Source organism: Sturnus vulgaris, chromosome 4 (assembly GCF_052056855.1).
Source record: "Sturnus vulgaris isolate bStuVul1 chromosome 4, bStuVul1.hap1, whole genome shotgun sequence".
NCBI classification, from domain to species: Eukaryota; Metazoa; Chordata; class Aves; order Passeriformes; family Sturnidae; genus Sturnus; species Sturnus vulgaris.
Window position 1 is genome coordinate 589,539 of NC_142246.1, and position 15,699 is coordinate 605,237.

General features: G+C 54.7%; 2 protein-coding genes across 2 annotated transcripts; both read right to left on the minus strand.

The window, feature by feature from the left end:
- Window positions 1–207: 207 nt before the first annotated feature.
- SMYD5 (SMYD family member 5) lies at window positions 208–7,661 on the minus strand. Its single transcript, XM_088162879.1, has 13 exons — window positions 7,533–7,661; window positions 7,255–7,363; window positions 6,117–6,256; window positions 5,808–5,929; window positions 5,127–5,196; window positions 4,864–4,968; window positions 4,364–4,426; window positions 3,809–3,879; window positions 3,116–3,222; window positions 2,816–2,872; window positions 2,438–2,532; window positions 2,106–2,176; window positions 208–1,624 (listed from the first exon to the last, which is right to left on the minus strand). Exons 1-13 carry the CDS (start codon window positions 7,596–7,598, stop codon window positions 1,486–1,488), a joined length of 1,215 nt encoding a protein of 404 aa, XP_088019005.1. The 5' UTR covers window positions 7,599–7,661; the 3' UTR covers window positions 208–1,485.
- Window positions 7,662–10,838: 3,177 nt separating this feature from the next.
- LOC106862435 (homeobox protein not2-like) lies at window positions 10,839–14,821 on the minus strand. The gene is made up of 4 exons (XM_088164411.1): window positions 14,563–14,821; window positions 12,554–12,571; window positions 11,765–11,973; window positions 10,839–10,997 (listed from the first exon to the last, which is right to left on the minus strand). Exons 1-4 carry the CDS (start codon window positions 14,819–14,821, stop codon window positions 10,839–10,841), a joined length of 645 nt encoding a protein of 214 aa, XP_088020537.1.
- Window positions 14,822–15,699: the final 878 nt, after the last annotated feature.

Genomic DNA, 15,699 nt, shown 5'->3' on the forward strand with positions numbered 1-15,699 from the left:
AGTAGGGGCAGGGCTCAGTCAGAGCCTCACAGGACATCACAGCCTCCAGCTCCTGTCCCCAAGGGTGGGCTGGTCACAAATCCAGAGCCCACACTTGCACAGGTGTCAGTTCCCTCAGCCCCAGACCTGTGTCCCCACAGGAGCAGCCCCTGGCTCACAGCCCTCTCTGCACTCAGCACCCACCAACAGAAAGCACAGCTCCCCAGCTGTCACCAGTCTTGGTTTATTAGGAACACTGAAGGGATGTGGCCCCAGGACGGCTGGGGACAAGCAGCAGGAGGCAGGGCTGGCAGTGATGGCAGTGTCACAGCTGTGCCACCCTTAGTCCCACAATCCAGCTGCCACGGACATGGCAGCAGGAAAACAGCTCCCAAAAATCCATGGAGGAAAGAAATAATCCCGGGTGCATCCCTGACCTGCTGCCTGTCCATCACTTGGAGCTGTGCTGTTCCTCCAGCCACATGGTCTGCACACAGGGACACTGCAGTGGTGTGGCCTTGAGGGTGGCAGCGTGGGATGGATGACAAGGGGACATCCAGGGGCCACTCTGCACTGGCACATCTGCATGTGGCAGCACTGGGAGCAGGGAAGCAGCCAGCACACATCCAGCACAGGCTGCATCCCCGAGCATGGCTGCTCCTGCACGGGCACATCCTCATCCCATGGCTGGCTGGAGGGAGGGACGACTCCCTCCCTGCAAAACCCAAAGTGTCTTCTGGATTTGGGATGACACCACAGCCCATGTCAGCTCTGGTCATTCTCCATCCCCAAACGGTCCTGCAGTCAGTGCCCAGGGCTCTGTGTCATGGGAAGGATGGGCCGAGCTGGGAAGGCTCTGCAGGGTCAGCTCTGCTCTCCCTGCTGGACTCCAGCTCTGGGCCACCCTCCAAGGCGTCCCCTGCAAGATCCTCCTGCCCCTCAGTGCTGGCCAAGGCATGGAATGGAGGATATGTAAGGGCCCTGGCTCCATAGAGTGTAGATAGTGCTAATATAGACATTAAATAGTACCCTTGTGCACAGACACACACACACACACATATTCCCCTTGTCCCTGCAGGGTGGGAAGGACAAGCTCCTCCACATCCACATCCTGCACAGACACAGCAGAGAGACCTCACAGGTGACCAGCGTGGTGTCCCAAAGGCTGGCTGGGTCCCACTCTCCTCCAGCCTCCCCTGCAAGCACCAGCCAGCCCTGCAGGGAACTGGGATGTGGTGGAGGGCCACTGGCTCACAGCTTGTCCTCACAGGGAGGACAGGGACAGCCTGACACACACACACACGCACACACACACACATACACACACACAGGGACAACACGGACAGGCGGGAGCAGGGCCTGCCTCCGGCACCTCCGACACGCGGCGCCCACCCGACCCCACAACACAACCCTGTTCTAGTATTAAAGCTGCTGCCTCTTGGAGGAACCTCCAGGCCCTTCCCTTCCCATCCCTTCCCTTCCCTCTCCTCCTGCCCGGGGCCAGGATCACACATCAGTCATCTCATCCTCCAGCTCTGCATCGTCCGTCTCTCCTTCGCCCTCCTCCTCTTCGTCCGACGTCACGTCGGCGTCGTCGGCTTGTGCCAGGCACTTGGGACACGAGCAGGTAAACAAGTAGTTCTCCCTGGCAAGGGGACAGGCAGGACACAGAGGATGGTGTTGGGACAATCCCACACTGCTGCTGGGCAGGGTGGGAGAACACAACAGCCAGGAAGGGGCTCAATGTGTGAGACCCAGAGGAGTTTGGGGGTTCCATCCTGCTGGCTCAGGAGGGTAAAGGTACCCCGGGTGGAGAGGGGCATTTCTCAGCCCCACAGGGGTGATGGGACAGGGAGGATCCCCCAGCAGGGATCACAGAAGGAAAAGGATGGGTCTGCAGGTATAAACCTGCAGAGAGAGAGAGAGAAGGAGGACCCCAAAGCCTTGGTCCCCAAGGCTGTAACACATCACAAGGAGCTCAAAGCACCAGGAGCAGCACGTGCTGCACACACCCCCTGCCATGAGCCCCATGCACAGCCACACCCCAAGGCACACACAGCCCCTGATGGACTGTTTGGGGTGGCAGGGGGTGTGAGTTCCCCCCCAGGGACCCCCAGGTACCCTACCTGAGTATCTTGTTGCGGCTGTGTCTGCTCCGCTCCCTCTGACAGCAATCTAAGTAACTGATGCAGATTTCCTGTGAGCAAACAGAAATTGCTTGGGTTCACAATCACTCTCCATGACCCCAAAGCAGCAGGATTTACCCCAGTCCCTCTCAGAATCAGGCAGAAACATGGGGTCTGGCAGCCCCTACATGGGATGGGGATTGAATTCCTCTGCCAAGATGATGCAGGACACAGGAGGATTTGGGGCTGGGGTCCATGCAGGATGTAGGGGACACAGGGATGATGCCAAGGTGTGATGTCACCTCGGGTCCACCCAGGCCCTGCTGTCTCACCTCTCCTGCTTCGATGTCCTCCAGAGCAGTGAGATGCAGGAGGAAGTTGTTTTCTGGGAAGGATGTCTCAGCATTGGGGATGCAGCTGTGGTTACCTACAGGCAATGTGATCTCTGCTAAATGCCCAAGTGGCTCCTGGAACCACATCACATCTGAGTGCATCCAAGGCAGGACTTGGATGATTCCACAGCTGGGCAAGGTGCCAGGGGACACTGAGAGCAGTACCCATCCCATCCCATCCCATCCCATCCCATCCCATCCCATCCCATCCCATCCCACAGATGGCACAAACCCCTCTCTCCAGAGGAAGAGGTGAGCCTAGCACAGGACATTTCCCTCCTCACTACTGCTTTTCCTCCCAGTGCTTGTGTTACTTACAGCAGCTCTGCAGCACGTAGAGCCCTGATCCCTCACAGTTGAGGAACTCTCCTGACTCTGCAGCACAGAGAGAGGGGTTAGAGCTCTGCATGGTCCACCCCAGCTCTTCCACACACAAGCACAAAGGAATGTCCATGAACATGAAACACCCACAGCCAGCACTGCCCTGGGGCTGGGTGCTGCAGGGTGCTTTCCCCAGAGCCTTTCCCTCCCACTGGGAGGGGATGGATGACAAATATCCATGTGCCCAAGATTCACTGAGGCTCCCTGTCCTGCCCCTGCACTCCCACAGAGCCTCACCCTTCTCAATGTCCTTGTAGAGTTGGTCAATGAAGGCGTCCAGCTCCTCCCGCTGCAGCATGGGCAGATCCAGAGCATCACACGCGTGCACCCACTGGCTCAGGGAGCTGGGGGGAACAGGGGACACTGTCACAGTCCCACAAGGCTGTCAGGGAGCACTGGGACACTGTCACAGTCCCACAGTGCCGTCAGGGACAGCAGGACACTGTCACAGTCCCACAGGGCTGTCAGGGAGCTCTGAGACACTGTCACAGTCCCACAGGGCTGTCAGGGAGCACTGGGACACTGTCACAGTCCCGCAGTGCTGTCATGAACAACAGGACACTGTGACAGTCCCACAGGGCTGTCAGGGAGCACTGGGACACTGCCATAGTCCCACAGGGCTGTCAGGGAGCAGCAGGACAGTCACAGTCCCACAGTGCTGTCAGGAACAACAGGACACTTGTCACACTGTCACTGTCAGGAACAGCAGGACATTTTTACAGTCCCACAATGCTGTCAGCACATGGTGGGATCTCACAGAGGGGATTCAAGGTGGCTCTGAGCAGCCAAGGTCTGGCAGAAGGATGTGAAAGGGCTGGACACAGCACAATGAAGTTTTTAAGTCTGCCTTTCCCTCCCCATCTCTTAAACACAGCCATTCACAATCCACACCCCCAGGCCCCACAGGGAGCACCCACACAGCCCCATTACCTGGTTCCTATGCCTTGGCCATTGGTCCCAACGAGGGCAAAGAGGGACTGAAAGCCTTCTGGAGTGAACCACTGCAGAAGGGACAGCACAAAGGAACTGAGTCCAGGAGCACCTCACTCTGCAATGCTTCAAATGCCACAGGGAGCTTTGGGGCAAGCAAGGAACGAGCAGAGCCCCAGGAGAAGCCCTGGCCTGCTGGAGTCAGTAAGTCAGGAGTCTCTCTGAATTCTTCAGAGAGAAATCAGAGTGCAGGGATTGAATGAAAGCCTTTGGATGGATTGAAGTATGTTAAGCCACTCACACATAAAGTAGAGGTGTAAGTTTAAGTTTTAGTATAAGCAACCAAGAAAGTAATTAAGTAAAACAGGTTTTAAGTGCTTTTAGTAAGTAAAAGGTCTTACATACCAGTGTAAAAGTTCGAGTTCTAGTAAAGATTGAAAAACATAGTCTTAAACACTAGGGGTTCCATGGAGGCTCTAAGAACATAGTTTTAAGCATAATAAAGCAATAGTAAAAACATTGCTCCCAGGCTGTCTGGGAGGCAGATGCACTCACCCTGCTGAGATATTCATCATAAAGGGCTTCGGTGAAGAGCAAACGCAGCAGCTCCAGCTGGCCCTGGCAGGACACAGCAGCACGGTCAGGGTCAGGCTGGGAGGTCTGTGGGTGTCAGCCCAGCCTGAGGCTCAGCCCAGCACAGGCCAGAGGCTCTGGAAGGACTCAGGCTCCTCGGCCTGCCCTGCAAGGCTGGAGGCTGCTGCCCTCACAGCTGTGAAATCCACCCGTTTTAGCAGCAAAAGCCACCCACACCGCAGCTACAAATCACGCTGTCCCAGCCCACAGCAGGAACATCTCCCCCACAGCAAGGAGCAGCACATCCCATGGAACATCACAAGGCCAAAACCCTCTAACAACCACTCCCTCACTGTCAGGGCTCTCCCTTTAAGCCTGAAGTTTCCAGTGTTCCCTGCTGTAATGAGGCTTTTGCATCTGTGGGCTCACAGACACAGGCAGGAGAAGGAAGGCTCGAGGATTCAAGAGCTGCTGGGTCTTACCTTAAATTTGTCCCCCAGCAGTTTGTGCACAATCTCCTCTTCTTCATTTGCTGTCTTGCTGCAGAACTGGGAGAAGGCCTTGATCCACCACTCCTTGTCTTTAGCCTGACAGAAGAATCAAGCAGAGGCATTGCACCAACACCACTTTCCTCCCCAGCCCAGAGAGAGGGAAGATTGTCAGAATAAATGCTGAGAAAGCCAGGCCAAGGAAACAGAGCCTTGGGAACAACATCCACAGTGGGATAACAAACCACTCGCTGTACCTGTTTGATGGTGGCGACCATCCTGGCCATCAGCATGATGCTGGAAGTCTCTGGGGGGTAATGCATGTTTCTGTGGGATTCAAATGGAGAAGAGATGAGCAGATCATGGGAGTGAAAAGCTGGAGGCAGGCAGAGGCAGCTGCCATAAGTGTGGTCAGGCCTGCACTGATCCATCACACCAAAGTGGTCAGTGCAGCATTGCTGTGTGGGGGTCCAGTGGAGAGAAACCTGCACCCACCTTCCTGCTCCACCCATACAAACAATCCCCTTCCATCCTGTTCACTCTGCTGGGGCTTGGGACAAGATTTGGGTCAGGGATGTTGCTTGTCCCCCCCAGGACCATTTGTTTTGAAAGCAGGGACAGAAATGGACCCATGGGATGTTACAAGGAGGATCTCCCAGAGGCTGGAGATCTGTAGGAGCACCATAAAACTGCAGGAGTGAGGGCTGTGCAGCTCAGTGCTTTGTAGCTCTTTAGAGGGAGAAACATAAAGAGTGCTCAGCTGTGTGTTCAAACCCTTGGGCTGCCAACACCCAACCAAAGATCACAACACCCAAGCAGGAGGAAGAGCTGGGCAGTGTCCCACGGCCATCCCCGCCCTCCAGCCACCCTGTGCAGGGATGTAGAGCAAGGAGAGTCACCTCCCTTGCCCCTGGAGCAGCAGGCAGGCCAGGCCCTACCTCCATGCCTCCTGCAGCTTGTTGAGGGGGTGTGTGGGGTCATCCCGGGACGGGCCGAGGCACAGGACCTGGTGGTACTGCTCCAGAGCTGCCTGCCTGCATTCTGCACTGCAGTACGTCACCTGCAGCGAGGGGACAGCGCTGTGGCAGCAGGAACAGGGGCTCCCAGATCCAGCTGTGCCAGCTGTGCCCCCTCCCTGGCCAGCAGAGCTCTGGCTCTTTGCAAAGGCAGACAGCACTAGAGCCTGGCTGGATGGGAAGGACTCAGTGATGCCAGGAAGAGCACGGTCCCTCCTGGCAGTGCCATACCTGGCAGCGGGGACACTGCTGGTGCAGGTCCTTCCTGATGCTGCACTGCTCGGGGTGAGGCAGCACCAGAGAGCTCCTCCCCAGCAGGCGCTGGGCGTTCTCCTCTGCTGTCTCCAGAGCCCGCAGGCAGTGATCACAGGCTGTGGGGACACAGGAGGGATGGGTGGGTGAGGGAGGAATGGATGAGGGATGGATGACGGATGGATGGAGAGATGGATGGATGATGGATGGATGGATGGATGATGGATGATGGATGGATGATGGATGATGGATGGATGATGGATGGATGGATGATGGATGGATGATGGATGGATGGATGGATGAATGGATGGATGGATGGATGAAGGATGGATGATGGATGGATGGATGATGGATGATGGATGGATGGATGGATGGATGGATGGATGATGGATGGATGGATGGATGATGGATGGATGGATGGAGGGATGGATGATGGATGGATGGATGGATGGATGGATGATGGATGATGGAGGGATGGATGATGGATGGATGATGGATGGATGATGGATGGATGATGGATGGATGATGGATGGATGGATGATGGATGATGGATGGATGGATGGATGATGGATGATGGATGGATGATGGATGATGGATGGATGATGGATGGATGGATGATGGATGATGGATGATGGATGATGGATGGATGATGGATGGATGATGGATGGATGGATGGATGGATGGAGAGATGGATGCCACAGGAAAGCCTTCAGAAAGGAAAGGGACCAGAACCCAGGGCAAGAGCCATTTGTGTTGCCACACAACCAGAGAGGAACATGGGGATGGGGCTTGGAGCACCCTGGGCTAGGGTAAGGTGTCCCTGCCCATGGCAGGCGTGGAATATGATCTTTAAGGCTCCTTCCAACACAACCCATTCCAAGATTCTATGGTGGCACATTCCTCCAGAGCTGACAGAAGTCACCATCCCTCAGATGACACCTGAGCTTGTCAACAGTTCAGTGCACAGGCAGAAAAGGCAGCAGGGCCACCTTTACAGAGGCGCTCAGACAAACCCAAACCCTTCCCTCGGTACCGGGCAGCTCCTCCGGGGTCCCGCGGTCACCGCACGGGGACAGGTGACAGCGACGGGGACACGCCGCCAGCGCCAGCCGCTCACCTCGGTAGTTGTACAGGGCATTCCAGAGGAACTGGGATGATACCACCGGCCTCTCCACGAAGACAGTTTCCCCTTTGCGGATGTTTTTGGTGGCGAACAAACCCTTTCCCTGCCGAGGGACAACCGCGGGTCAGGGACGCGCCCGAAGCCGAGTCATAGCCGGGAGCTGAGGGAATCCCTCCATGCCGAGGGGACCCTGCGGCTTTCTGCTCCCTCTGAGCCCCGAGCCGGGCGGGAAGGGCCGGACCCTCATGGAGGGGAGACCGCGGGCTGCTCACCTTGGCGCTGCTGATGAACCGCGCCTCCGCCGCAGCCCCGGCGTGTGGCCCCGCCGCGGCCGCCATCTTCGGGCGGCGACTTCCCCGCCCTGACCCGCCGGGCAGCGCCTCTTCCTCTTCCTCCTCCTCTTCCTCCTCCTCCTCCGCCCCCGCCCCCTGCGCCCCTCAGGGCCCCGCGCTCGCCATCGCCGCCTTGAGGGGCCGCGCTCGCCGTCATCCCCCTCAGCCGCGGGGTGTGAGGGTCCCGCCGCCATCTTGGCCCCCCTTCCCCAGCCCCCGCCGGCGTCTGAAAACACCCCAAAACACCGCAAAAACATCCCAAAACACCCCCAAACCGGGCCGGGGCTCTGCCGCTGCCGCCCCAAACCGCACAGGAGTTCGCGGTCTCTCCCCACTCAATTATTATTTAATGGTAGAGGAATAGCTGTCACAGCCCTGTCAGGAACACACGTTCCCCCCTCACTTGAGGTCTCCCCTCATGGAGGGAGGAGGCGTCGCCCACTGCTCTGCGGACCCAAAACTGGCTCGACTTGCCCCAAAAACGCCTTCAAAACACGCTGCTGTGCTCGCTCTGCCCTCGCTACCTCCTGCTGGAGGGTCTGCAAAGCTTTAAAGCCCACGGAAATGCGTGTTGGGTTGTATTTACTGACTCCCAGCGCTGCGGCTCAGCCCCGCTCCTCGCTGGCCAGGCGGCGGGAGCAGGGCTGGGAATTCGGGACTGTTCCGTGCTCGGGGCTTTGGGGAGCCATTTGGTATCACTAGATGTCACTGTCGGCTCGCGGCAGGGACACCACAGCGGGTGACAAGGCTGGAGCTGCTACCTCCATGGCACCCGCAGGGGACAAGGGACAAACAGTGTCTGTGGGATGCAGCGCAGGCTGTGCTCCATCACACTGTCCCCATGGCAGGGATGACAAGGACAAGGCTCAGGTGGGGTGACTCCTGTTGCCATTACATCCTCAGCGATTCATGGAATATCGATGTGGGAAAAGCCCTCTAAGACTAACGAGTCCAATGTTCCCCAGCACTGAGCCATGTCCCCAAGTGCCACATCCGCACGGCTTTTAAATCCCTGCAGAGATGGAGTTTCTACTCTTACTGCAGCTATGCCAGAGCTGGGCATCCCTTCCTGTGAATGAATTTTTCCATGACATCCAATATAAACCTTTCCTGTCACAACCTGAAGCCATTTCCTCAGGGATTTCTCCATGGAAAGGGGCGGAATGGGCATCGGCAGGGGCGGCCCAGGGAGGGTTGGAGTGCCCATCCCTGGATGTGGCACTCAGTGCCCTGGGATGGGGACAGGGTGAGGATTGGGCACAGCTGGGACTCGCTGACCTTGGAGGGATTTTCCAGCCTCAAAGATTCTGGGATTCCTCTCCTCCTGTCCCTGTTCCCAGATCCCAAATCCCCCCCGGCTGTCCCCTCCTGTCAGGGAGTTGTGCAGAGCCACAAGGTCCCCCCTGAGCCTCCTTTTCTCCAGGCTGAGCCCCTTCCCAGCTCCCTCAGGAATTCTGCAGCCCCTTCCCAGCTCCCCCAGGAATTCTCCAGCCCCTTCCCAGCTCCACTCCCTTCCCTGGACACGCTCCAGCCCCTCAGGCTGGCAGAGCAGAAGTTGCAGAAAAGGTTTGGCCACATCACCTGCAGACACAGGTTCTTGTTCTCCAGGAGCCTGAGCACCCCATACTCACCAGGCACGAGTGCTCTCACTGAAAATGTAGTTTTATCTCTGCAGGAACCACCCCAGAGATAGCAATTCTCTTCATCTACTTTGATATGAGGTCATCAATCAATTGAAAAAAATTCTTTAATATATATTTTGTCCAAAATAGTTTATTAAGAAAAACCTCCTCAAACTCTTTTGAGAAGGATGAAAAATACATTTGGTTTATTTTTTTTTGTCACTAATTTCAATTGAAAATTAAAATGAGTACCTGGAAATTTTTCCATCTGTTTTTTTTTTTCTTTTTTACACTCATTCCATCTCTCTTTTTAAAATTAACTCAGTTTTTATCAGGAGACAAAGCAAATAAATAAGTGACACGTATTAAGGCAAAAAAAGAGACATTTCTATAAATAACAATGTAAGAGTAAAGTGATATACAGTGTTCTAGGTCAGAAAGAGACAGAATAAATTATCCTGAGCTGATGGCTCTGGGCAGCCGTAGGAAGGCAAGGTGACAGCCTGAGTCCTCAGTCCTGGCCCCCCAAAGCCCTCCCTACCCCCAAAAATCCAGCTGTCAACTGCATCGGGCTGCTCCAGATGTGCTCGGAGCGCTCCAGGTGCTGTGTCCCAGGACACCTGCCCGGATAATGAGGAGAGAACCCAGCAGCTGCAGTCGGGGCCAGAATGGCACATCTGGCTGCGGGGCAGGGGGCCTCTGAACAGCAGAGGTGTTGGGAGCTGGATTTTACTGCAGCCTCCAGCCCTGCACCTCAGCCAGCCCTGGGGCTGTTCCCTGCAGCAGCAGCAGCACAAACACACACCCTGGGCAAGGACAGCAGTGCCAGGGGACAGAGACAGCTGAATGCAGGTGTGGGAAGCCATGAAAAAGGCACAGATACAGCAAGGCACTGGCAGGAGGAGGCACCTGTGCTCCAGGGCAGCATCAGACCCTGCTCATCCCATTGCAGGAGCCTGTGGGTGGGAGCAAAGGGATTCCCTGTTTGGGGTATTTTGGTTGTGATTGATCTGAACATCAAACATGGGAATCAAGTTAAAAAGAAAAAGAGATCAGGGAGATTCTCCTCCCTCCTTGGAGAACACAGGCACACATAACATAAGTGACCCTGGTTTTAAATGCCCTTGTGCTCAGAGCCATCAGAGAGAGCATCCCATTGTATGCCCAGCATCAGAGACTTTCTGATTGTCACCCCAACATCAAAGTCACCCTCTGGTTGTTACCCCAGCACCAGAGATACTCTCTGATTGTCACCCCCACAGCAGAGAAACCTGCAGATTGTCACCCCGACATCAGAATCATTCTGACTGTCACCCCAGTATCAGTCACTCTCTAATTCTCACCCCAGCAGCAGAGACACACTGATTGTCACCCAGCCTCTCTGCTGGAAACTTTGTGTGTCCTGGTGCTTCATGAGCAAACAGGAGATCACCTGTCATCGAGTGATGAAGCCCCAGGAGTTACAGCACGTGGCTACCAAACAGCAGCCAAAGAAATTCGGGGGCTCCTTCCAGCCCGCTGCAGTTTAGTCCTGTAACTCCAGCTCTCAGATCAGTCTTGCTTGGACCAAAGCAGCACAGAAACGTCCCCAGGCATCAAAACCCAGCCCAATCTCCTCGGCTGTTCAAAGCTCCACGTCCACAGTGTCCTCCTCGTGGTCCTTGCTGTCTGTGGAGTCGGCGCTCGCAGGCTGGATCACCCCGAACTGCGACAGCTTTGCTGCCTTCTGCTCCATGCTCTGCTTCCTCCACTTGATCCTCCGGTTCTGGAACCACACCTTGACCTGGATGGGAAGTGGCACAACAGTTTAATCCAAGGGCTCCGGGAGCCCTTTTGCAATGCCAGGTGTTTCCGAGAGGAATATCCCCAAAAAGCAGAGTTCCTTAAAATGGAGACGTGCATTATTCCCTCATGGAATAGTGAATGGGGACACAGGGCAGAGCAGTGATGGGAAAGGATCAGGGTAGAGGGGGATGCAGCTGCACTGAGAAGGGTCTGGCCAGGGAAGTGAAGGAAGCAGCTCCCTAAGGAGCTCCTGAACCCATCCCCAGGACTGCAGGTGCCTCAGGACATGATGAGACCCCCGATAACTATCCCTTGTCCCCCCAGAACTGGCCTTGTTTTGCTGTCCCTTTTTCCCAGCTGAATTTAGATCCCACTGTGGAAGATGACCTGGCTCCTTCTTTCCATACTAAACTGTTTTCTGTGGGAGGAGCAGGAACTCACACAGTGGAGCAGGGAAAGAATTATATCCAGTGTCATAAAAGGACACTTGAAACAGTCTCCAGAGGAACTCAACAATGCAGACACAGCAACCAGCCCAGCTCCAACTCTAAAGCACAGCAGGGCTGTGCTCCTGAATGCTTTTTGCTCCACTTCATGGATTCAGAAATCTTATCCAGAAACCATCCAAACTCCAGGCACATCTCTTCAATGTCACCTGGCAGCAGAGTGTCCCACGGGTCACTTTACACCGTGTCCTCCTCCCACCACCTTCCCAGAGGGAACATCAGCACAGAGCAGCCCTGGGATCAGTTCCACGTCCCTTACCTGGGTCTCTGTGAGGTGCAGAGTTGCAGCCAGGTCCACCCTCTCCGTGCCCACCATGTACTGCTGCTTGAGGAACTCCTGCTCCAGCCGCTCCAGCTGCTCTGGTTTGAAGACTGTGCGGACTCTCTTCATCTTGCAGGGCCCCCCCGACCTCCAAGGCCCAGCAGGACCCAGCGAGTTGGTCCCGACACAGTGAGACAACTCCAGACCTGTGAGAAAGCAGCAAAAATTCAAGGGGTGTGTGCCAAAGGAGCTGGGAGAAAGTAGCACCAAACCCAGCAGGGATGTCCCTGCCCTGTCCCTACCCAGATAATCTCATCTAGGCTCCTTTTCCTATGAAAAGCTGGAGCAGAACTTTTGAGGGCCTGTTTTATGGTTTTAACCCTCAGGGTCCATCAAGGACAGGCCTTGGTACAGCCAGACCCACATAAATCGGCACTCAGTGAGGTGGGCAGGACTTGACTTTTGTAACAGGATAATAAATTGCATCAAGAGCTTCAGAACACAAAAATCCCACCTTTGTCTCAAGAACCCCTGAATCACAAATGTTCAAAGTTTGGGGGTGTTTACCCCAGTCTGGCCCCTGGTTTTCCCCTTGCCTTGGCACACGGGCTCAGTGTCCAGGAGCCAGCTCTCATGCAGGACCACATCCTGCACCTCTGTTCCCCATGAAGTTCCCAGGGGGTGCTGAGGATTTAGCAGGATTAACAAGTGGATCTGACCTGTCTCCTCTTCAGCTGTGGCCTGAGGATAACCGTAATTAGCATAAATTAACATACAATCCAACACCAGCGCTGCCACTGGCACCTGACTGAGAGCAGGTCTCCCCTTCCTCAGTCCCTCATCCTCCTCATCCAGCTGATGGCCCTGCTCACTGCAGAGCCCTTGGAAATCCCTTCCCAGCCCAAGCTCTGTGATTCCATGCCCAGGTGATTGCACTGGAGAGCTCCTGCAGGGCTCAGCCTGAAGGGTTTAGGAACCAGGGAAGGGCAGCACTGATGGCACCACGACTTCTCCCAGCACCAGCTCCACTTTAAAATAATCCATTCATTACAACCAGCGGGATTTTCCATGTGCAAAGCACCGAATGCACCGGCAGGATGCGGCCAATAATGGTCCCCATGTCTGCTCTTCCAAAATATTGTGGCAAGGCAGGTTTCTCTAGCTTTTATGGAAATACTGCACATAATGGTCCCCATTCACACCTGCTACTTAGCTCTCCTTTAATGACTGATCTTGTCACGTTCTCCAGGCACAAACCTGCACCTTGACCTACTTATTTTCATTAATTGGGTGTAAGTTCTGCGTGTGTTTAAGGATTTGTGGGACGGAGACCTGACAGCTTAACAGCTGTAATTGCACTTAAAACTATTTTCATCATTAAAAATCTTTTCACCCATCACTTTTTGTTTCTATTTTAACACTGGAATAATAGCAAGTGTAATTTCCAACATGAAATGCTGAGTGGAAATCGCTCTGCAAATTGTTTAACTGTGTTTTCATACCTGGATGTTTGATATAATATAAATATTAACACGATTCTGCAGATGCTGTCTCGTGAAAGAAATAATACCTTAAATAGTTGTGCTAAGTACTTAATAAAAGATCAGAAAATCTGAATATTGTAGCATCGGGATCAAAGCTGGAGTTCCTTATACACGTGGGCCTGGCTGCAGGTTTTGCCTGGACTACAGCAAGTTCACAGTCTGAATGCTAAAAAGGAATATTTAATTTCAGGAAAAATACTCTGAATAGAGATATTTTGTTAAAATCACTTGCTCGTTGTCCTTATAAAGTTCCAGTGAAAATAGAGCCAGACAGATCAGGCAGTATCATCCATCACCATGGTGTAAATTTTACCCACGGATCAACAAAAACCATTTTTCCTTAGATGCTTCTGCACTAAAAATATGAAGTTTTAAGGGCCACGTGCTGCAAAACACTTGGCAGTTTCACTTTTGTGAGTGAAAAATTGCAGGGAAAGCAAAATTAGAGAGGGATGAGAGCAAATTTGGGAGAAGAGGGACCCACACAGCAGCAGAGGTGAAGAAATTAATTTTAGGAGCCAGGCTTTGGGAAATTACAGCAGGTTTTTGATTAAAACTCTGGCAGTGAAATGCCTTCCTGATATATGAGAGGAGAAAGAAATGGCAGAAATAAAAGTCACCCGTAAAATCTCATGGAATCACAGACTGCTTTGGGTTGGAAAAGTCCCTAAAGATCATCTAGTCCCAACCTCCCCTACCCCGGTGCTGGAATATTCTCTTTTTTTAGCTCTGTCACTTTACTATTGAACCTATTCCAAGTTTTTGGCTCCATCTCTAATGCAAACATTGGAGTTTGGGTATTCTGAGTTTGGATATTCTGCACCAGGACTGAATGATGGATTAGTAAAAAATCCCGTAGGATCTTTAGGAATCAACCACAGGCTCTTTCTTTAGCAGAGTCTTTAGAGACGTCAGGTGTGTTAGCAACCGCCTCGCAGTATTAAAAACCCCAAAACAACAACAACAAAACCATATAAACAAATAAACAACAAAAATAAACAAAATAATACAAATAAACCAAAAAACAACAGCCAAAAAAACCCACATAAAGCGTTCATTTTTGGTCTCGCTATATCGATCGCTTACAGAGGAGGGAAAAAACCTCTTAAGGAAAAGTTTTTCCTCTCCCTCCGGGGCTGCTCCGGGCGATTTTCCGCCGCTCCAGCATTTCGGGCTGACCCCAGCCCGTTCTTTCCCCGTTATGCGGTGCCGGTCCCGCATCCCATCCCCGCTCCCCCCGCTCACCTGCACCGGGCCAGCCCCAGCCCCATCCCCAGGCTCCGGGCAGCGGCCCCAGCGCCGGTACCGGGGGTGCAGCCGTGACCGCTCCGGGTGCGGGTCCCGGTCCCGGTCCCGGTCCCGCCGGGGGCCAGCGCGGGGCCACCAGCCCGGGGCTCCCGGGGACGGCGGGGCCGCGGCGAGGCGGCTCCCGGGCCAGCAGCGCTTCTATGTGGAACGGGGTCTTGGGGGGCGTCGGGCCGGGCCGGGGGCACTCCGGGCTCTGCAGCATGGCCGGGCCGCTGTGGCCAACGCCGCCCCGGAGGCTTATATGGAGGGCGGGGGTGGCCGGGGACAGCCGCGATCCTATGCAAAGTGAGGGCGGGGAGGGGCTGCACACACCCCGCAGGCTGCCAGCAGCACCCCCAGCGACCCCCCTGCTTCTTCAGCGACACCCCACTGACACCCCTGCTTCCTCAGCGACACCCCAGCTTCCCTATCAACATCCCCAAGGACACCCCAGTTTCCACACTGACATCTCTTGCTCGCCACCCACACTCCCATGGAAATGTTCCTTACACTCCAGCTCCTCCTTGGACACCCCTCCTCCCAAACCAGAACCTCCATGGATCCCCTGCTCTACCCCACGGATCCCCTGCTCTACCCCACAGATCCCCTGCTTCCATCCCCATGGATCCCCTGCTTCCATCCCCATGGATCCCCTGCTTCCACCCCCATGGATCCCCTGCTTCCATCCCCATGGATCCCCTGCTTCCACCCTGACAGCCCCACAGATTCCCCCATTCCCCACGGACAGCCCCACAGTCACCCACATTCCATGTCAGCCCTCCCACAATCACCACTCCTCCCACCCTGGCACCCCACGGACACCCCTCTTTCCCTGCTGTCCCCTCCAGTGTCACCTACCCTGTACCTTCCCCTACAATGACCTGTGCTCTTTGCCCATGGACCACCCCACTGATGGATGATGGCTCCATGGATGATGGCTCCTTCCTCATGGACCCCTGTTCCTTCCTCAGCCATCCCAACCAACACCTCAGCTCCTTCCCAATGGAAGCAGCAGCAGCGATTCCTTCCCCACACAGACTGTGTCCCTTAGTCCCATTCCCAAAATCCTCAACGCTCCCAGGCCTCCCAGGAGCCCCCACA